Source organism: Martes martes (assembly GCF_963455335.1).
Source record: "Martes martes genome assembly, chromosome: 1".
Classification (NCBI taxonomy): Eukaryota; Metazoa; Chordata; class Mammalia; order Carnivora; family Mustelidae; genus Martes; species Martes martes.
Genome location: NC_137888.1, coordinates 7,904,925 through 7,926,768, shown reverse-complemented (window position 1 = coordinate 7,926,768; position 21,844 = coordinate 7,904,925). Strand labels below are relative to the sequence as shown.

Genomic DNA, 21,844 nt, shown 5'->3' with positions numbered 1-21,844 from the left:
GAGTCTGGGCTATATGTGTGACCAGTTTCTCCTACCAAAACAGGAGAGGAGAATGGGGGAGTTAAAAACAAAACAAAACAAAACAAAACAAAACACAGGTAGAGAGAAATGAGAGATGCAAATAAAAGTTCCTGACAAGCATAGACTAAATTGACATTCTCCTGTAGTTCACTCTATAGGGTATGAATTCATTAACCTTTTGTTGGATTATCCCCCACCTCATTACATTTTCTGTTTTCTAAGAAAGCTTTGAAAGAACATGTTAAGGGGCGCCTGGGTGGCTCAGTTGGTTAAGCAGCTGCCTTCGGTTCAGGTCATGATACCAGGGTCCTGGGATGGAGCCCCATGTCGGGCTCTCTGCTCCGCCTGCTCTACCTGCTCTACCTGTGCCCCTCCCACTGCTCATGCTTTCTTGTTTCTACTCACTCTCTCCTACTCTAACAGACTCTCTTTCAAATAAATAAAATCTTAAAAAAGAACTTAAGAGTAATGAACCAAATTCATTTTTGTTTTTACTAATTTTACATACAGCTCTTTCCTATTACAAGTATTTGTAGAAAGTGTACAACATTATTAAAATTGTCACCAAAAAAAAAAAACCCTTGAAAAAATTGTGGGCATGTCTTAAAATGTCATTACATGATGGATTTATTTTACTAGCGCAATCGAGATAAATTTAAGTGTTTGTTTTGCCCCAAAGGTGTCTTGGAATGGAACACATCAAGAAGTCAATACTGAGCCATATGATCCTTTTGAGGCACAACATGTGAGTAAAAATGAATTATCATGACATTTCTCTTGTAAATTTTCATCTGCCTTTTATTCTCCTCTGTTTAAGAGACTGTTCAGAACAAGATCAGAAATAGGTATTTTAAACTATTTTTAATAGATAATTTTATTATTTACCTTTAGGGAGATATTTTACAGATTGAGAAGGAGTACCAGGTTTTACAGGAGCAGCTTAAGGAGGCATGTGAAAATTATGAGCAGAGAAAACTCAAGGGCTCAGAAGAGACCAGGGATCTGGAAGAAAAGTTGAAAAGGAACATAGAAGAAAACAAGGTAATCCTGTCTGAAACTTCTGTGTAGTAGCATGTGGCATGATCAAGAGCATTGTTGGCTGAACAGAGGATTTTTTGTTAATGATGCCTATTTAAATTTCTCTATGACATATTAAAGTGGCGGTGTTTTTGCAGTGTTTCAGAACCTTTACGTGTTGCTATTTAAGAAAAGGGCTGTGAATCTGGGTTTTCATTTATTTATAGTTCAGTTTGTTTCATTAACTAAACCGGTTTTGTGGTGACTTAAGTTTTGAGTTAATCCTTGCTTATACTGAGAGGCAATATAGCATTAGTGGTTCATAGTGGAAGTCTTGGGGTCAGACCGACTAGGTTCGGATGAAGCCGGGTTCCATACTAGTCTCATCCGGGGCAAGTTATCTAACTTCTTTGTGCTTTCGTTTCTTATTTGAAAAATTTGGGTGATAATAGCTCCCATTTCTTGGGGTTAGATTAATATTTGTACAGTTCTTAAAACTGCCTGGTGCATAATAGGGGGCTCTGTAAGTATTGCCTGCCATTGTTACTGCTATTCCTACTACTGTCTTCACCTTACAATTAAGGAACTGTGAGAATATCACATGGAGCATATTAGATCTGTGAAACCACTTAGACCATATTATTTGAGTCTACTGGTCTTGAGTTCCATTAGCTAAGATGGATTACAGTTATATGTAACTGGCTGTTGGAATAATACTAATTAGTGGCAAGGCCAGATTAAATTGGTAGGGAAATGGAATTATAGATATAAGGGAATCATAGTGTGTTCTTTTTTAAAACTGAGGTCTTTTGTGTAGATGTAACAAAGGGATGTTAGTTAATTTAAGAAAGGAAGGATTTACATTTACTGTGGTAAGCAGTGTCTAACATATAGAACTGATTCGCTATCTTGTACACCTGAAACGAATACAACATGTGTGTCAACTACACTTAAGTTAAAAACAAAAAAGGAAGAATTTGTTCCAGAAGTCTGGTCAGTAGCTGGGGTACCATATTAAATAGAAGAAAGTTTGCTTAGGTAGCACCTTAATAAGAAAATTCATTTATTGAGATTTAAGTACAGAAAAGGGTCAGTTTGTAAAGGTAACTGTTATAACATTCCTATTATAATAGTTATAACATTCCTGTATAACTTGTTTTCACTTGGGATGGGACTGGGGAGATTTGAAGGATGGGAGGAATTAGAAGGAACCAGACTTTCTGATCAGTTGCCTGGTTGAATGAGATCTTCCTAATTGGGAGAAGAGAAAATAAGCAAAAATAAAATCCTGCACGGTGACTGTAGAACACTAATAAGCTACCTGGGGGCCTTAAAAAATACAATATTTTTATAAACTTTCTATTGCCTCAGTAAAATTCAGTTTTACTAAGTTTGTATAAGAATGCCTATGGCCACCCAATGAAGTGAGGAGAGCAGATTTTCAGACTGCCGCTGAAGGTGGGCGTCTGATGAGTGAGGTTTCCTTCCCTCTGGCAGAGATTTGTCTAGCTTTATAAACTGCTGGTCTGACTGGGTCCTGTATTTGTGTAGTTTATCAAGGCATCTTCATACACTTTCTACACTTGACCAAGAAATTCACAGTTAATCAGGTGCCCAGGGAGGAGGGCTGCTAAGGAGTCACAGCTCTGACTGGGACTGGGCTTCTGATGCATTTTCTTTACCTTCACTGAGGCTCTGGGTCTGCTTTCAGGTGGTGGTTCTTAAGCATAGTCAGTCTGTTTTTAAAAAGAGCCATTATTTGGTCCCCAAATTTCAGGCCTGTTAAGTTATTAGACTTCCCATGTAAATTATGATATCAGGATAAGTTGCTCATCTGAGTTTTTAGGTGGTTGTCCACATAGGAGCAGATGAGATGGCGCTGTGGCCATTTCTTTATTAATCATGATTATGTTCATAATTAGCTTGTGGAGGAATCTTATAAACATAAAAAGAAATTTTTGGCTTTTATTGATCTTTCCCTGGCCTTTGATTCTCTAGTCACTGAGGTTATCAGATAATACTTTTACTTGAAAATTGCTTGATACTACATACTGAGTGTATTAGATGCAGCATTCCTTCACACTGTAGAGAAGAGATAGGCAAGTCCAGGCCTCAGTCAGGCTGCCTAGGTTGAACTCCAGCACTACCATCTAATACCTTTGTGATCTTAGTATACTCAATCTCTTTGACCCTCAGTTTTCTCATTAGTAATACAGCCTCTACTTCATAGGTTTGTGAGACTCACAGGGGTGGTTGGAAAAGGGTGGGGTTGTCCAGAGATACTAGTATAGTAGAAGGAAGAATTGTCCCACTTAACAACCACTCAGGCCCCTACTGAGAAAAACTGTTTACAAAGCAGTTGAAGAGTGCTTAGCACCAATAAAAATGTAAGCTAACTGTTTTAAATAGCTAAAGGGGTTTTGTTATTATGAGCTAGGAAAGGCGTTCATAGATGTTTAAGCCAGTTGTCTATTCTCTCAGAGGAGAATACCTGTCTAAAGCCAGAGTTTCCTGTTGTTTTTAATGTACCTTTAACTTATAACTGACAGGTTGTAACTGATTGCAGTATTGGCTCGAGGGCATATGTTCTTTTAGTTTATTAAGATAAAATTCACCATTTTAACCATTATAAAGTCTGTAACTCAGTGGTTTTCAGTAGACTCACAACGTCGTATGACCATTACCACTGTCTTGTTCCAGAACCATTTCATAGCACCAAAAAGAAACCCTGTACCCATTAAGCAATCATTCCTCATCTCCCCTAGGATGTGCGTTCTCAAGGTGCTTTAATGAGATTTTCTTATAGCTAAGATAAGTATTTAAGTTCACTTCGGCTCTAGAAACACAGTCAAAATAATTTTGGCTAGGATAATTTATGAAGAATTAAATTCTAAATTCTATAATTTAGAAGAATTTTGGAACTTTGTCCTATTTTTATATTAAAACAGAATCTTGGGTCCTGCTTGCCAAAAATTTCTCAGCCCACATCTGTGTAGTGATGGGGTTCTCCTGTTCAGTCACCATCTTTGCCAGGTTCAGCTTTTTTTTAATCTAACGTTTATGGAGCTCATTATGTGTCATACTCAATTGTAAATTTTTTACATGAATTATTTGATTTCATCTCAAACAATCATAGTATACTAGTGCTATAGTATAGTACATTAATATTGTCTCTACTTTACTGTTAAGGAAATGGAGGCAGGATCAGCTAATGCATCTTGTTTGAAGTCATGCCAGTACTAAGTGGCAGAATAGTTAGTGAGTGTCAGGCTCTAGATCCCTTGCTTTTGTCTTCCCTTAAGAGAATGTCAGTTCCACAAGTAGTTGAAAAACATTTCTTAGCACTTTGTGAGCAGGATAGATGCATCAGTGAATTGTTGCCATATAATAATGTGAGTAGCAACCACCTACAAAACCTCAGTGACATAGAACAGTAAACATCAAGGGTATGAGTCTGTGGGTTAGGTTATCCCAGTTGGGCTTGGCTAGTCAGCTGGGGCTCTGTTGTTCTTGGCTGCGCTTGCTCACATATGTGGGGTCACCATATTCTGTGTCTGCTTGCATCAGAGAACAGCAGGCCTGCACGTTCTGTGAAAATTGTTTGATTTTTTGCTAGTATGTTGTTGAGGATATCCAGTATTTCATTTGACAAAATTTATTGGATGCCCCCATACAAATGGCCAACAGACACATGAAAAATGCTCAATATCACTCGGCATCAGGGAAATACAAATCAAAACCACAATGAGATACCACCTCACACGATCAGAATGGCTAAAATTAACAACTCAGGAAACAACAGATGCTGGCAAGGATTCAGAGAATGGGGAACCCTCTTACACTGTTGGTGGGAATGCAGTCTGGTGAAGCCACTCTGGAAAACAGTATGGAGGTTCTTCAAAAAGTTAAAAACGGGGCTATCCTGTGACCCAGCAATTGCACCACTAGGTATTTATCCAAAGGATACAAATGTAGTGATTCGAAGGGGCACATGCACTCCAGTGTTTATAGCAGCAGTGTCCACAATAGCCAAACTATGGAAAGAGCCCAGATGTCCATTGACAGATGAATGGATAAAGAAGATGGGGGATATATATGTGTGTGTGTGTGTGTGTGTGTGTATGTATGTATATATGTTTATATGTTTATAATGGAATATTCCTCAGCCATTAAAAAGAATGAAATCTTGCTATATGCAACAATGTGGATGGAGCTTGGTATTATGCTAAGTGAAATAAGTTAGAGAAAGATACCATATGACCTCACTCACATGTGGAACTTAAAAAACCAAACACATGAACATAGGAGAAGGGAAGGAAATAAAATAATGAAATCAGAGAGGGGGACAAACCATAAGAGATTCTTAACTATAGAGGACAAACTGAGGGTTGCTGGAGGGGTGGTCTGTGGGCAGATGGGGTAACTGGGTGATGGGTCAATGCCTTAATAGGAGGGCGCATGATAGAATGAGCACTGAGTGTTGTTTGCAACTGATGAATCACTAAATTCTATCTCTGAAACTGATAGTACAATATATGTTAACTAAATTGAATTTAAATAAAGAATTAAAAAAAAATAAGCCAAGCTCTGTGCTGGTCTTCTGGGACTTTTATGCAGCATCCTCTTTATGAGACCCTAAGAAGTCCTTTCTCTCTGCTTTCACTACCTGGGCTTCTCAGTGCAACAGATTTGTTTTTATTTTGTAGCTATAGCTCACTGTATTTCCTTTGACTTTATCTGCCAGAAAAGTTTTAAGCTATTTCTAAAGAATGGTTAGGGCGTTATGCCACTCATTTTTTTTTTTTTTTTACAATTTTTATTTATTTATTTATTTTAAAGATAGGGAGAATGCACACACGCAAGTGGCGGTAGGGTTGAGAGGAGGGAAAGAGAATCTTCAGCAGACTCCGCACTTTGCATGGAGCCTGACACAGGGCTGATCCCACAACCCAAGATAATGACCTGAGCTGAAACCAAGAGTCAGCCGTCTAATCGACTGAACCACCCAGGTTCCCCATGCCATTCATTTTTATATTGTTCTCACTTCTAGGTTTATATTATCATTTTTATCTTTTTATTCTGTTTTCTAGATTTTTTTTTAAGATTTTTATTCATTTATTTGACAGACAGAGATCACAAGTAGGCAGAGAGAGAGGCATAGAGAGAGGGGGGGAAGCAGGCTCCCCGCTGAGCAAGAGTCCGATGCGGGGCTCGATCCCAGGACCCCGGGACCATGACCTGAGCCGAAGGCAGAGGCTTTAACTCACTGAGCCACCCAGGCACCCCATCTAGGCACCCCATCTTTTTATTCTGCTTTCTTTACCAACTTAACAATCTTTCTATTTTGTCTTTTATTTTTTTTTAAAGATTTTATTTATTTATTTGAGAGAGATCACCAGCATCGGGGATGACTCCCCTCGGAGCAGGGAGCCTGACGCAGGACTCAATCCCAGGACCCTGGGATCATGACCTGAACCAAAGGCAGATGCTTAACAAACTGGGCCACCCAGGTGCCCCTATTTTGTCTTTTTAAACTATATTTAAACTGTATATATACATATTTATTTATTTAAACTATATCTTATATATATATAACACACATACACATACACAGTCAAGGGTACTTCAGTTTATTTTGGAACAAAGTTGAGGTTTAAGAAAAAGAGGTATGGAAACCAGGTATTTTCTCACTGAGGAAAAAAGCCATTGGAAACCGTTTATGTCAGTAAGCTGTGCATATAGAAGATGCAGTTGTGTATAGTCTGTTTTTTCTTTCCTTTTAGTGTTTCAAAGAAAAGGATTTAGATCCTTGTCTTTCATGTAGTCAGGGACAGTCTCTGACAGCTAACCTGCTAGCATCGTGAGGTAGCTGTGTCGCTAAAGGGCGGTTAGTTCAGACAGCAGATGAACTCATACAGCATCTTCTGTGGCTGAGCTGTGTGTGTGTGTGTGTGTGTGTGTGTGTGTGTGTGTGTAAGTAATATTTTGTGCCTTTTAGTACTGAACTCCTTTTGGTACTTGTTGCCAGGTAGGTTCTTATGCCCCAATATAACCTTGTGGTTACACATTATCTCCTGGCCAAGGGGCTAAATCTGAGGTGAACTCATTGGCTCATTGGAAGCTCAGCATAGGTGCGAAGCAAGGTCGGCTGGGTTACCAGCAGCAGGGCTTGCGTATGGACATTGTCGTGGTAGTAGAAGTGAACCAGGTGCAAGATAGGATTTTGTAAGTAGAGTAGACATGGTAGTCACCCCAGTGACAGTAATGATTCAGTGATTCACAGTGTAGCAGCAAGGAAAATGTGAGTAAAACTGTCCCCATGCCAGAAGGAATGTCACTGAAATGTCATCGAACCTCTGCTGCCTGTGCATCTCAAAGCCAATGAAATCAACCTTACCCCTGCGGTAGGACTTGGAAGTCTTGAAGGACCTGGACTGTTAGCAAATCTGTCACCCAGGAACATCACAGACCTTGGCGTCTAAGGCTTAAGGGGGAGAAATGTCCTTTCTCTAAGTCGGTGTTGTCTTTGGCTGGAAGACCATCACTTCGCACAGAGTCCGTGTAGGTTGGCCTCAGGTACACCATCCTCTTTGAGGGAGGAATCCCCCAATTTCTGTATCTGAACCTATATCCTCAGTAACCTGGTCACATTCTCAGCAGTTGTTGATATTAGTAGAATTTCAAGCTGGAAAATATTAAAATTTAAACTTGTTTCTTATAAACATTGCTCTAGTCCCCGATTCCCATATTATTAGAAATGTTAATATAGAGAATGTTTTACTTATAAATGACGTATATTTACAAGAATGTGCCCCACCTATACCCCTGCCAATATCGAATGGATGACATTTTGAAAAATGACGTAAAACTTTGAGAGAATGTATAGGTTCAGAAGAAGTTTCAGAAAGCAGCACCTGCATAAGAAAGCTAACAAGGAAGGCTGGGTCTCAACATGGTGTTTTACCTAACCACCTGGGGAAGGGTAACTACTTCTGCTTCAAAATACAGGTTTTCACTTGTGTTTGTCACACTGCCTGAAATTCTGGTGGTTATCTCAACTCAAATGCCCCTGTGACCAGCCAGAAACACCACATGTTTATTCTAAAAAGCGAACAGAAACTATCGGACTTGCCAAATTTATGCAGATTACGTTATATTAGAGAGTCACTGAGCTGAAGAGTGAAGTGTGAACACTTCTAGGCAAGCTGAGGGGATTCTTCGGAATCCATTAGTGTAGTCAGGTGCTCTGAATGCTGAGAGACATGAAGTGAGGAAAGACGTTTAAAGGACGCGCTTGGAAGGTGGGCATGCCCTGGCTCAGGGGTGCTTAAATGAGGGGTCAAGTGAAACTTGAGGGTGTTGTGGGAGAAGGGTCCTTGGAGGACGGAATGAATGCCAAAAGAGAGAAGCTACTGCGGACAGACATGAATCTTTTCAAGCAGACTGCAAAGAAGATTCTGCACTTTCCTCTTTGCCTTCCCTGCACCACATCTCTGTCTCCAGCACCCAGGGTTAAGACGGTTTTACACAGACTCTTCGTGGTCTGGGGACTTGCCCTATTAACTCTATAGCCCTCCATGTATCCGGTTTACCATTGTAACCAGGAGCTTCCTGGAAGGAACTGGTGGACGTTTAACTGACATTTCTTTTTTTTTAAGATTTTACTTATTTAATTGACAGAGATCACAAGTAGGCAGAGAGGCAGGCAGGGAGAGAGGAGGAAGCAGGCTCCCTGCCGAGCAGAGAACCCGATGTGGGGCTCGATCCCAGGACGCTGAGACCATGGCCTGAGCCAAAGGCAGAGGCTTTAACCCACTGAGCCACCCAGGTGCCCCTTAGCTGACATTTCTAACATGGCTTTTCCCCTTGAAAAGGGGAAATGCATTCTAAGTGACAACCAATCAAGTGTTCAGCAGACTTTTGGAATAGGGTGGGAGTTGCCCATATTGGGAAAGTCTGTTTTGAGGAGCATAGCACACTGACTGTATTGGGAAAGTCTGTTTTGAAGAGCAAAGCACACTGTGCTAATCTGTGCTAGAATCCAAGTGCCTGTTGTATAGAGAAATACGACTTAGAAGCATGTTGTTCCTTTATAACTGGTTATGTGGAAAGCTGTTTGAATTCACTGAGTATTTTTATTCCTTTGACTTTTAGTCTCTGTCAAACACTTGTAAATTTCTGCTGTGTCCCATCAAAATGACTGCAGGGTCCAAATTATGGAGTTCTCACATATTTCATTGTTTATTCGTAGATTTATTTAAACATCCAAATCTGGGTTAACATCTTTTTTTCATGTCCTAGCTTAGTATATCTTCTGTGCTCTCCTTTTTTGTTAAGGGGATTTTTAGCTATTCTTTGAAAGTAGAAACCTGTCTTTAATTCTGTCAACCTCTACTTTATGTCTTCTGTCCCACTTAGATACATGGTCTCTCATACGTCCTCTTCCTTTAAAGTTTCCTTTATTTCTTTTTATCATCCCTCCTGTTACCACCATCATCCTTATTATCTCTGACTTGGGGTATTGCAGTGAGATTTTAAAAGATTTTACCTTCGGGGCACCTGGGTGGCTCAGTCAGTTAAGTGCCAGACTCATGATTTCGACTCAGGTTATGATCTTGGGGTTATGGGATTGAGCCCATGTCTGGGCTCCATAATCAGCCCTGAGTCTGGTTAAGATTCTTTTTCTCCCTCTCCCTATGCTCCTCCCCCTAGATGTGCTGTCTCTCTGTTTCTTTGAACTAAGTAAGTAAATAAATAAATAAAATATTTTTTAAAAAAGATTTTACCTTCTTCTACCTAGAGTTCTTAACATTAAGGGTTATAATTCATACTGAGCTGTGAAATCAGTTTAATAATGGTGACTAGCATTGTTTTTAGTAATCGAATAGAATAGAAATATCAGCATCTCAGTAAAGGCAGTTCTCTTTCAGTTGTGTGTGTGTACATACATACATATATTACATACACATGCTATGGATCATAATTAAAATGTGTTTGTTATTTTGAGTCACAGTCAAGAAGATGTGAAGGCCACTGTTTTGGTCTAACGCTTTCATGGGCCTTCTTACCCAATCCTAATCCATTTCTGTCTTTCAAAGCTATTTTTCCAAAACTAGAATCTCATCATCTCACTGCCCTGCTTGAGACTTCACTGGCTCCCTATGGTCTACAGGAAAAAGTCCACCCTCCTTACATGGCTTATAAGACCTTTAATAATTTGAACCCGAAGCATCTTGGGTACTGTTCTCCCTGCCCTGCCTTCCATATGTCCACCTTGTGTCCCAGCCACATAGTGCCTCTTGCTTTTTTTCAGACATGCTGTACTCTTTTATCCTTCTGCCTGGCCATTCCCACTGCTTGGAATCCACTCTCCACATGGCATCTCATTTTTTTTCTTTTTTTAAGATTTATTTATTTATTTTAGAGAGAGAGAGCCGGAAGGAGGAGGAGAGGGAAAGAAAAACTCAAGCAGACTCCCTACTGAGCACAGAGCCTGACCGGGGGCTTTTATCTCATGACCCTGAGATCAGACCTGAGCTGAAACCAAGAGTCAGATGCTTAACTGACTGAGCCACTCAGGTGTCTTAGCATCTCATCTTTAAAGACAGAAATCAGAAATTACTGATTTTGAGAAGCCCTTCTTCAGTACCAGATAGTCTGTCACGCCTCTGTGCCTATATATTTGACCGCCTCCCCCAGCCTGATTGGGGAGAGTAGGTGAGGGCAGGTGAGGCCCAGGGCTGTGTGTGTTCTGCTAAACTGGAGTCTTCGATTAAGCGAGCACCACCACAGTTCTGGTCTTTGGGTGTTTGTTTTGGTTTTTTTTTTAAGTAAATCTTCCTATTTAAGTACTTTCTAAACATGTTTTTAGATCTCAAAGACAGAATTAGATTGGTTCCTTGAAGATCTGGAAAAGGAAATTAAAAAATGGCAGCAAGAGAAAAAAGAAATCCAAGAAAGTCTGAAAGCACTAATGAAGAAAATGAGAAAGGTTTTAAATGCCAGTGAGACGTAAGTAACGACTGAAAGGCAATGATTTTTATTGCTTGGGGGAGGGGGTTGTTAATATTTTTCGGACTATGTCAGGTAAAGTACAAACTTAAATATTGTTTTCATCACATTTTTTAGAATATTCAGTGGGAAATTATTTTACCTAAAACTTTTCCTAAACTTACCCTGTTGTCAGATAAAATGGGACTATGAATCAGCAAAGAACTGAATTCCTTCTAGTGGGGACACCACCCCTTACTGTGAACATTACCTTTGACCCATGTTTTCCTTATCTGTAAAGTGAGGGGCTTGGTCTAGATCTAAGGCTCTTTCCTGCACTAGGATTCTGAGATGATTATTTATATTACTCTCATCTTGAATGTTTAAATTATTAAAATTTGGTCTTGTGCTATGAAGGATTTGGTAATGCATACAGGTAAGCAGTTGTCAGATGGGCCACATTTGTTTCGAGATTCTCTGTGATCCATTCCTAATCCCTCTCCCCCCTAAAAAGTGATATGTCATATGATTCCTGAGCTTAATTGTTAACTACCAGCATTTAACAAAACACCCAAACCTGGTGGCTTAAATTAGCGGCCATTTTATTTGATCCTCATCTTGGAACTTGGGCTGAGTTCCACTGGGCTGTTACGCTGGTCTTGCCAGTGGTTCCCCATGTGGCTGGGGGCTACACTCAGCTGGGATGTCCTGGCCTCTTCTCTCCATTTAGTTTCAGGGTTGTTCCCTTTCCATGTGACTTTTATCTGTTGGTCTCTCCATGTGGCATGTGGTCTCCAGCATGGTAGACAGACTTCTTATGTGGTACCAGAAGGCTTCAAGGAGATAGGAGTGGAAGCTGCCATGTCTTCTGAGGGTCTGGACCCAGAACTGTCAGAGCATCACTTCCACCACAATCTGTTGTTTAAAGCAAGTTGGCAGGTCTGCTTTACACTTAGGGGCATGAAGAATGGGAGGCATGGTTCACTTGGGGCCACACCACCACACTCACCGTTCAGGACCTTTGTGCTTTTTCCATTAGCCATGCCATTTGACCAGATGACTTCTATTACGAGTCTTGCTGGCATTACATTTGGGCCATTTTTAGGTAGTCCTTAAGAGAATTATGACATATAAAACACTCCTGTGGCACATCATTTTGAGTATGCTCAGAGTAGAGTAGTTCCGTCAGAACACATTTATGGAAATGATACTGTCTGTAAAGCTCTTTACAGTATTTCCCCCTTCCCTCCCCATCATTGTCACTTTCCATGGTTTTAGTTACTCTCGGGCACCTGCAGTCCAGAAGCTCAGATGATCCCCCTTCTGACATGTTGTCAGGGGATCAGTAATAGCCTAACACTGTGTCACACACCTCACCTCATCTCACCGCATAGGCATTTCATCATCTCACGTCATCACAAGAAGGGTGAGTACAGTGCAGTAAGATGTTTTGAGGAAGACCACATTCACATAACTTGCATTACAATATATTGTTATAACTGTTCTAAGTTATTATTATTTATTGTTGTTAATCTCTTACTGTGCCTGATTTACAACTTGAACTTTATCATAGGTGTAGGTTTAGGAAGAAACATAGGTTCGGTACAGTCTGTGGTTTCATGCATCCATGGGGCGGTCTTGGAACTTGTCGCTCCATGGATAAAGGGGATTGCTATGCCTCTTAATATTTGAGCATGCTGGTAGTTAAGTTATTAAAAAATTCAGGATTATTTATATTTAATATATATTTTTGTATACTCAATTCAAGTTTACAATCAAATTAGGTAAAATAAATGAGGCTATTTAAAAAATATTTTCTGTACTATCATAAAAATTAATGGTTTCTGTTGCAGAATAAGGTTTTATTGATTTTTTTCACTTTATTTTTTCTCACTTTTTTCTGTTTAAAGATAAGTTACAGACTTCTCTATGTGTATTGTTTTTTAAACTTTACAGATGATTTTTTTATTTCCAGATAAATTTTTTATTTAGATTTTGAAGTAAAATCTTAGAACCTTTTGGATCTCTTAGAGAAGTACAAAGGATATGAGAAATGATGGCTGTCCAGTATTGAGACTTAGAGGAGGACGTATTTTACAAAGGAAGTGAAAATGACACTTAAATATTTAGGTTCTTAGAATTTTTAGCAAGTAGAGATGACGAAAATTTGTGTGGGAGAGAATGAAAGAAAGGCAGAGTCCATCTTGTACAGGGTTTTGCTTTATTACTATTGTTATTATTTTTAAGATTTTATTTATTTGACAGAGAGATCACAAATAGGCAGAGAGGCAGGCAGAGAGAAAGGGGGAAGCAGGCTCCCTGCTGAGCAGAGAGCCTGATGTAGGGCTCAATCCCAGGACCCTGGGATCATGACCTGAGCCGAAGGCAGAGGCTTAACCCATTGAGCCACCCAGGCGCCCCCAGGGTTTTGCTTTAAAATCAAAGACTTGTACACTTTGTTTTGTAGGGTTATCAGACTGGATGTATGTGTTAACTGGGCTTTAAGTTCTGTTTTAAGGACTAGAAGGCTATTTTCATTTTGAGTGAGAGCTGCTGGTTCTACCGATCATGATCAACAACACCTGCACTCTTCTGGGTCACGTTGAACCCCATGGGGCTTTCCTTGCAGTGAACTGAGATAGGGTGGTCTACACTCAAACATATGACCCAGGGTGAAGAAAAGGTTTCTGCCCTCCAGGCATGAAAGGAAACCCACCCAAATTGTTTGCCTGTTTCTAAGATAGTAGAAATAAAATAAAAATGTAGAAATTTACAGGGAATTCAAAAAATGTTTGAATGGATATAGGTAGAATTTACTGTGTGGGATCGTGTCTTTAAAAATATTTGAAAATTAAAACAAATAAAAATTAAAAAAAATACTTGAAAATTAATTGAAATTTGGTGATTTTCTTTCATAGATGTACCCAGGAAAATGATGGAAAGGATAAGGAACATGAATTACTTCTGGATCAGTCCCTTGAAATCAGGCAAATTAAGCTTAAATTTGTTTTTACTGTCTTACTATACTTTTAAAACCAGAGGCACCAGCACATTAGGCTTCTAAGTCTATTGTTGTAGCTTGTCTATTTTTCAAGAATAATTATGTGTTTCTGTTCTTTACTTGTTTTTATTTTATTCTTTAAATTAACATGTAAATACATTTATTCTTTGAGTATTTTTATTTTATGATGTTCCTACTACTTTATTTCACATTGTCAGTTAAAAAATCCTGAATTTATTATTGTTGACTACTCTTCTTTTGAATTCTGAAACTAAAAGTGTGTTTTTTAAAACCTTTATTTCGTGTTACTTAAAATAACAATCTCAACTTTGCTATGGTAGTTTGTTGCTCTACAATGATAAGTTTATTTAAGGTTTTTATTATGAACCTATAAAATGTTTTCCTTTTAATCTTTATTAATGGAAATAATGTGTTTACATACTGGTAGCTAGTGTATCCAGTAGTTAAGCAGTTGTGTTCGCATTTCTTTGAATATTATTTCACGTATACATTTCCATTCACGTCATGATTTTTGGCCTCTCTTTTTAACTCTTATAAACATATTTCCATGAATAACTTTGTACATATTACTTTTTTCCTTTGAGTTATTTCCTTGTAATGTGTGTCAAAACAGAATTTCTGACAGAAAGGATGAGGGAATGTTCTATAAAGCTTATTGATATAGGCAGATTGCACTCCACCTGTCCTCATAAAAAGGACGAACCGGTTTCTCAGCATTTCCACCAAACACTCAATTTTATGTATTCCTTTGATCATTTGTGAAGTGCAAAAAGGGCATATGAGTCTGTGTATGCAATAGTCAGATACTAGGCAAGAATGTACTTTAGAGGATGTTATATAAGTCTGTCTGTGGCATGATTCAAAGCTAGGCCTTTGGTTATCTCACTGGTTTGGTTTGGTTTTGTTTTCAAGAAGTTTTTTCCTTAATATTTGCAGTAATACATTTACAAATGAGAAAATGAAAGTAGAAGAATGTATAAAGAAAGGGAAGGAGAATTATGAAGAGAGTCTTCGAAGAGCTGTGGCTGCAGAGGTGAGTCTAAGACACTTGGTGATGGACAGATATGGCAACGTATACGGCAACGTATGTTTACTTTCTATTCAATTACATATGCGGCATAACGGCATTGCCAAAAGGTGTGGAGTCCAGGGGACATCCTGTCACCCATAATCCTACCTCCCAGAAATAGCTGCTTTTTCCTTGCCTATCACATTTTAATGTTTTTTTACCCTTAAGCTTACATTGTGTTACACGCTGTACCCACGGTGTAAACCAAATTTTGCGATCTGCTTAACTATTATTGTAATTCAGTCCTTTTCCATGCTGTACGCTTAGAATGGCTTTATCATATGTAATTAAGTGATACACCATGAAGTAGCCAATCATAAAACATACTTGCCAGTACTAGAAGAACTTGAAAATGTTCCATTTATTAATATACTCTCAAAAAGAAAGAATATGCTTTTTCCCCCAGAAGAACATATACCAATGTCAGTGTACTGTTTGAGACACTGCTAAGACAAAAATCAAAATATTGACCTCTGGCTCTATTTTATTTAGTTCCCAAAATATGGCTGTCTTTGTTTTTCCAATTGAGAAGTCATGTTCTTGGTTGGTGTATATATCTGTGATTATTCTGGGAAATTAAAAAAAAAAAGCTTAGCTTATGTAGTCCACAGATGCACTTTTGATTAAATATCGGCTGTGCAGTTGCTTCTAAGGATAAGAGAGGGGAAGAAAGCCAAAGTACACATATTTTTGGGTCCTATGCCCACATCTGTATTCATAAGCTTCTTCAGATCCCATTTACCACCATTTGGCCAGCCCGTCTGCCTCGTGGGTCCGGGACTGACACCTGCATTAAAACAAAGCACTTCTGTATTTCTGTTAGTGACTTAATGAAAATGGCCAGTAGGCTTATTGGGAAGCTAAAGAGTCTAAAGTTTTAAAAACCTGCCCCAAAGGCTTTTGAAGCTCATAGTGAGAACAACTTCTCGGAGGCCTTTGAATTTGAGAGGGTGCAGCCTTGGGGTTATTCTGCAAGCCCCTGGCCCTCTGCTTTCCAGGAACAGGACCATAGGTAATGCACATCAGGTGTATCCATGCAGGTAGCCTGGCTCTGTGCTCGTACATGGCTCAAGCGGTAAGCCATGTGGAAAGTTCCGTATCTGAGAAAATGTATCATTGAAGGTAAAATAATTTTACTGTCATTATGCTACTCTGTATTCAAATCCAGTTTTGTTTAATTCCTATTCACTTGTGTGAAATTATGACATAATCCAGGTTCTAGTGATTCTGTCATCATCTGTCATTTAAGAAGAAACTTGAAAGTAGTCCAGAATGTTTAGGTTTTAACAACCTAAAATAGTTTGTTTCACTATCTTAAAATACTTAAACACTTTTTAATCTAATGTTAGGTATCCGTGCTTGAGAACTGGAAGGACATGGATGTGTACAAATTACAGATCCTGGAATCACAGGCAGAAGGGTATCTTAAGAACCTGAAGCTTCTGGGCAGGTACTGTGTGGTATCACAGATGTTCGTTTTGGCATGTCATTTAGTAAATCCAGATTAGAGCTGATCTGAGAAAAAAATGTTTATATTAGGACCTTTTTTTTTTTTTTTAAATGTGGGCTGGGCATGGAGGCCAACAAGGGGCTTGAACTCATCACCCTGAGATTAAGACCTGAGCCAAAATCAGATGCTTAACTGATTGAGCCACCCAGGTGCGCCAAGACCATTTTATTTTATTTTATTTTTTAAAAAGATTTCATTTATTTATTTGACAGAGATCACCAGTAGGCCGAGAGGCAGGCAGAGAGAGAGGAAGGGAAGCAGGCTCCCTGCTGAGCAGAGAGCCCGATGCGGGGCTTGATCCCAGGAACCTAGGATTGTGACCTGAGCCGAAGGTAGAGGCTTTAACCCACTGAGCCACCCAGGCACCCCAAGACCGTTTTATTTTTAATAGTTATACAGTCAATACATGTTCAATTGTAGAAATATCAAACTATACAAACAAAACTGATAAAGATTATCCATAATTCTAAATTGATGTGTAACTAGTTAGTATTTTGGAATAAATCGTAATCATTAAATGTTTGAAAAAAAATAGAATTTATGGGTTTTTTCCACTAAGTAATATATAGGAAACTTACTTTCATATCAATAATTACATTTCTCTAACCTAATTTTGTGAAGTTGGATAGTGTTCTAGCATACAAATGTGTTGTGATTTATTAAACAACACTGCGATGGTAGAGTCAGGTTATTTGCACATTCTATTAATAAAAGCTGCACTTCAGTGAGTTTCCTTGTAGCTAAATTTTTATGCACATCATTAATCATTTCCATGCAATAAATTTCTGGAATGATGATCACATTTTCAAACTTTTTAAAAAATTACTTTCTATAAGAATAGTCACTTAACAGTTTTAGTGGTAGACTGAGAATGGAATGTCACTTCCAAAGATACTCACCTGTGGCCCTTTTTTCAACTCTCCATAATCTGTTTTTTGTTTTTTTTTTAAGATTTTATTTATTTATTTGACAGACAGAGATCACAAGTGGTCAGAGAGGCAGGCAGAGAGAGAGGAGGGAAAGCAGGCTCCCCGCCGAGCAGAGAGCCCGTTGCAGGACTCCATCCCAGGACCCTGGGATCATGACCTGAGCGGAAGGCAGAGGCTTTAATCCACTGAGCCACCCAGGCGCCCTCAAGTCTTCATAATCTTTGCTTATTTTTGTTTGACTTCGGTTTTGGAATAAGGTTTACCTGGGAATTCTAAAGGGTCTTCTTCAGTCTAGCCTCAGCACTTTCTGTGTGGATTTTCATATAAGGGATTACTTTTCATCTGGTCTCTTTATCATATTCCACAGTCAGGTTTTTCATCCTTCTCTATGCTTTTTATTTTATACTTCAACTCTCAGTGTTGACCCTCTGTGGGTCATGGAAAAAGTTCTAACAGTTTTTATTTCTTGATTTTTTCAAGATACCGTTTTTTTCACATGAGAAAACCTTTCTAATGAGAGAAAACTAATATGCTGATTCGAATGACAAAACTGGTACAGCTGAAGTGGAGACCAGTGGTGCCAAAAGGCGCCACACATTATGGCAGCTCTGGAAATAGAGCTCTCAGACCTTCCATCTGGTAGTGTCAACTTCCTCATGAAGCGCCACAGTACATGTAGCTTCTTTCTTAGGGATTTTGTATGAACTCTTTCATTCCATCAAAGGATAGGGAAAGAGAAAAGATGTAAAAGGAATGTTCTGGTTTTTCCTCAAGATATATAATGAGAACTGATACAACCATGGATTGATAATGTTATTGATCTTCCCAGTTAGGAATGGAAAGCTTGTTTGTCACTTTCAGTAAAGGTGCTGAGGTATAAACTTACCAGTCTGTTAGGCCCCACCCTTTATTTTACCATAAGGTGAGGGTGAGGTTTTATTGAAATGTTTCAGTGTTCCAGGTTGCCCTTTTATTTTTTTAATGCAAAAACAGCCTTTGATGTTAAACACGAAGATGTTAAATGAAAAATGGTCAGATCTTCAAATTTAGGGCAAGAAATTAAAATTCAGGAGAATATGCTGTCTGCCCACCAGTTCGGGAAGTTTGGTTGATCAATAATTAAGATTTCCTCAAGTGTTTCTACTGGTGAGTCTGTAAGATATATAATTGTTTAAAAATAGTTTTCTATGTGGGGCATCTGGGTGGCTCAGTCTCTTAAGCATCTGAGTCTTGATTTCCGGTCAGGTCACGATCTCAGGGTTGTGAGATGGAACCCCACATTGGGCTCCACACTCAGTGGGGAGTCTGCTTGAAGATTTTATCCCTCTACCCTTCCCCCAACATGTGAGCACTCTCGTGGACCCTCTAAAATAAATAAATCTCCAAGAAAAATAGTTTTGCATGTGTGATCATGTTAAATACATCTTTCTGGGGGGCCTGGGTGGCTCAATTGGTTAAGTGCCAATCTTCTGCTCAGATCATAATTCCCCAGTCCTGGGATCGGGCCCCATATCGGGCTCCTTGCTCAGCAAGGAGCCTACTTCACCCTCTCCCTCTGCCTGCCTCTCCCCCTGCTTGTGCTTGCTGTCTCTCTCTCTCTGTCAAATAAAATCTTTAAGAAAATAATGTATATGTAATCTTTCTCATGTTTACATGTTTTCATTTGCACTTTAGTGTTTTTAACTTTTAAAAACATTTCTGAAGTAGACAGTAAGTGATTTCATGTTTTTCTGCTGTTTCAGTGATTCTGCAGCTTACCCTGATATGGAGTCTGATGTACATTCATGGGAATCGTTTCTTTCTAAGGTTAGAAAAGAAATTGAGAAAGCAAAGGTAAGTTATAAAATATTTTGTAATTCTTTCAAAACCTATATGATGATTATAGTTCTCAGGAGGTAGGTTAGTGTCACTGAAACTCTTTTTTAAACTGTTAAAGGCAATATGTATTTTTTTGTTGTAATTATTAAAAGTTTTTCCTGAAAGTAATGCTGTTTTCTTAATTAGCTGTCTTAAACTCTGCCTGTAATTGAGAAAATTAGAGAAGTTATATTTGATAAGGCTATAGAGCATTCTGATTAATGAGATCTAATTTTGAACTTCTTTCAAGAAGTAATTGTTCTGATACTTTGCATCTCCGTTATATTTCCTGGAAGATTGTTGACCATTTGTAAATATATAGTAAGAAAAAAATATAATTCACAATGGTGGTTTTCCCTGGGAATTTATTAGACGAGCTTAATACTTTCCCTTCTACCTACAGTCTCAGTATGAAGAACAAATTCAGGCAGTTAAAAATGGCTCTCGGCTCAGTGAACTTTCTAAAGTGGAGATTCCCGAACTTTCATTTCCTATCTGCAGCACAGTAAGTCTGTCACACCTTCTTTTTTTCTCACTTTTTTCTTTTTGTGCGTGTGAAGAAAAGAAAACAGAACAGTAAACCACAGTTTCTTTCTTATTTGGCCAGACCAGATGTTTGTTGTTTGTATTTTAGGAGTGGGGATGAAATGGATTAATAAGTTGCCTTAGTGCTTTCATTATTGGTGGTGCTGGGTAACCCTTTATGCTTTATAATAAACATTCTAATATAAATGGAAGATGAATCTTCCTATGTGAGTGTCTGAGGACAGGACTATAGTAAACACAGGGCTGGTACATCTGCTTTCTTCTCTGGATACTGGTGTATGTGTTTTCTGTGTGTGAATGAGTGATCCAAGAGGATCAGCTGCCTGTGATTTAGACCAACTCTGTCTACAGATATAGTCTTATTCCTAGATACTGTGGGCATAGGACCAAAATTAACATTTGTTTTTTCATCAAATATAGACAAAAAAGTGCTATACCTGAGACATACAAAGGTTTTGTTGATCTGATCTGTCGTATTTTACTGCTAATTTAAGGTATTTGCTGAATCTTTTGAATAATAGTGATTGCTGAACCTGGCTTTGTATTTTATTTATTTTATTTATTATTTTTTAAAATTTTTAATAAACATATAACGTATCTTTATCCTCAGGGGTACAGGTCTGTGAATCGCCAGGTTTACATATTTCATAGCACTCATCATAGCACACCCTCCCCAATGTTCATATCCCCACCACTCTCTCCCATCCCCCCTCCCCCCAACAACCCTCAGTCTGTTTTTTAGATTGAGTCTTTTATGGTTTGTCTCCCTCCCAATCCCATCTTCTTTCATTTTTTCTTTGCCTACACCCCCAGGCTCCCCACATTGTATCTCCACTTCCTCATATCAGGGAGATCATATGATAGTTGTCTTTCTCCGATTGACTTATTTTGCTAAGCATAATACCCTCTAGTTCCATCCACGTTGTCGCAAATGGCAGGATTTCATTTCTTTTGATGGCTGCATAGTATTCCATTGTATATATACACCACCTCTTCTTTATCCATTCATCTGTTGATGGACGTCTAGGTTCTTTCCATAGTTTGGCTATTGTGGGCATTGCTGCTATAAACATTTGGGTGCACGTGCCCCTTTGGAGCACCACGTTTGTATCTTCAGGATATATACCCAATAGTGCAATCACTGGGTCATATGGTAGCTCTATTTTCAGTTTTTTGAGGAACCTCCACACTGTTTTCCAGAGTGGTTGCACCAGCTTGCATTCCCACCAACAGTGTAGGAGGGTTCCCCTCTCTCCGCATCCTCGCCAGTATCTGTCATTTCTTGACTTGTTAATTTTAGCCATTCTGACTGGTGTGAGGTGGTATCTCATTGTGGTTTTGATTTGTATTTCCCTGATGCCGAGTGATGTGGAGCATTTTTTCATGTGTCTGTTGGCCATCTGGATGTCTTCTTTGCAGAAATGTCTATTCATGTCCTCTGCCCATTTCTTGATTGGATTATTTGTTCTTTGGGTGTTGAGTTTGCTAAGCTCTTTATAGATTTTGGATACTAGCCCTTTATCTGGTATGTCGTTTGCAAATACCTTCTCCCATTCTGTCAGTTGTCTTTGGTTTTGTTAACCGTTTCCTTTGCTGTGCAAAAGCTTTTGATCTTGATGAAATCCCAATAGTTCATTTTTGCCCTTGCTTCTCTTGCCTTTGGCGATGTTCCTAGGAAGAAGTTGATGCGGTTGAGGTCAAAGAGGTTGCTGCCTGTGTTCTCCTCAAGGATTTTGATGGATTCCTGTCTCACATTGAGGTCCTTCATCCATTTTGAGTCTATTTTCATGTGTGGTGTAAGGAAATAGTCCAATTTCATTTTTCTGCATGTGGCTGTCCAGTTTTCCCAACACCATTTGTTGAAGAGGCTGTCTTTTTTCATT

General features: G+C 38.9%; 1 protein-coding gene across 1 annotated transcript in view; it reads left to right on the top strand.

Annotated features, from left to right (window-relative positions):
* Nucleotides 1-21,844, top strand: part of TTC3 (tetratricopeptide repeat domain 3) — a 132,483-nt gene that overhangs the window by 93,307 nt on the left and 17,332 nt on the right. Inside the window, exons 33-40 of the mRNA XM_080826135.1 lie at nucleotides 701-766; nucleotides 913-1,062; nucleotides 10,910-11,049; nucleotides 13,947-14,015; nucleotides 14,987-15,083; nucleotides 16,469-16,569; nucleotides 19,301-19,391; nucleotides 19,819-19,920. Of these exons, the coding sequence (XP_080682261.1) occupies nucleotides 701-766; nucleotides 913-1,062; nucleotides 10,910-11,049; nucleotides 13,947-14,015; nucleotides 14,987-15,083; nucleotides 16,469-16,569; nucleotides 19,301-19,391; nucleotides 19,819-19,920 (816 nt within the window). The remainder of the gene's footprint in view (nucleotides 1-700; nucleotides 767-912; nucleotides 1,063-10,909; nucleotides 11,050-13,946; nucleotides 14,016-14,986; nucleotides 15,084-16,468; nucleotides 16,570-19,300; nucleotides 19,392-19,818; nucleotides 19,921-21,844) is intronic.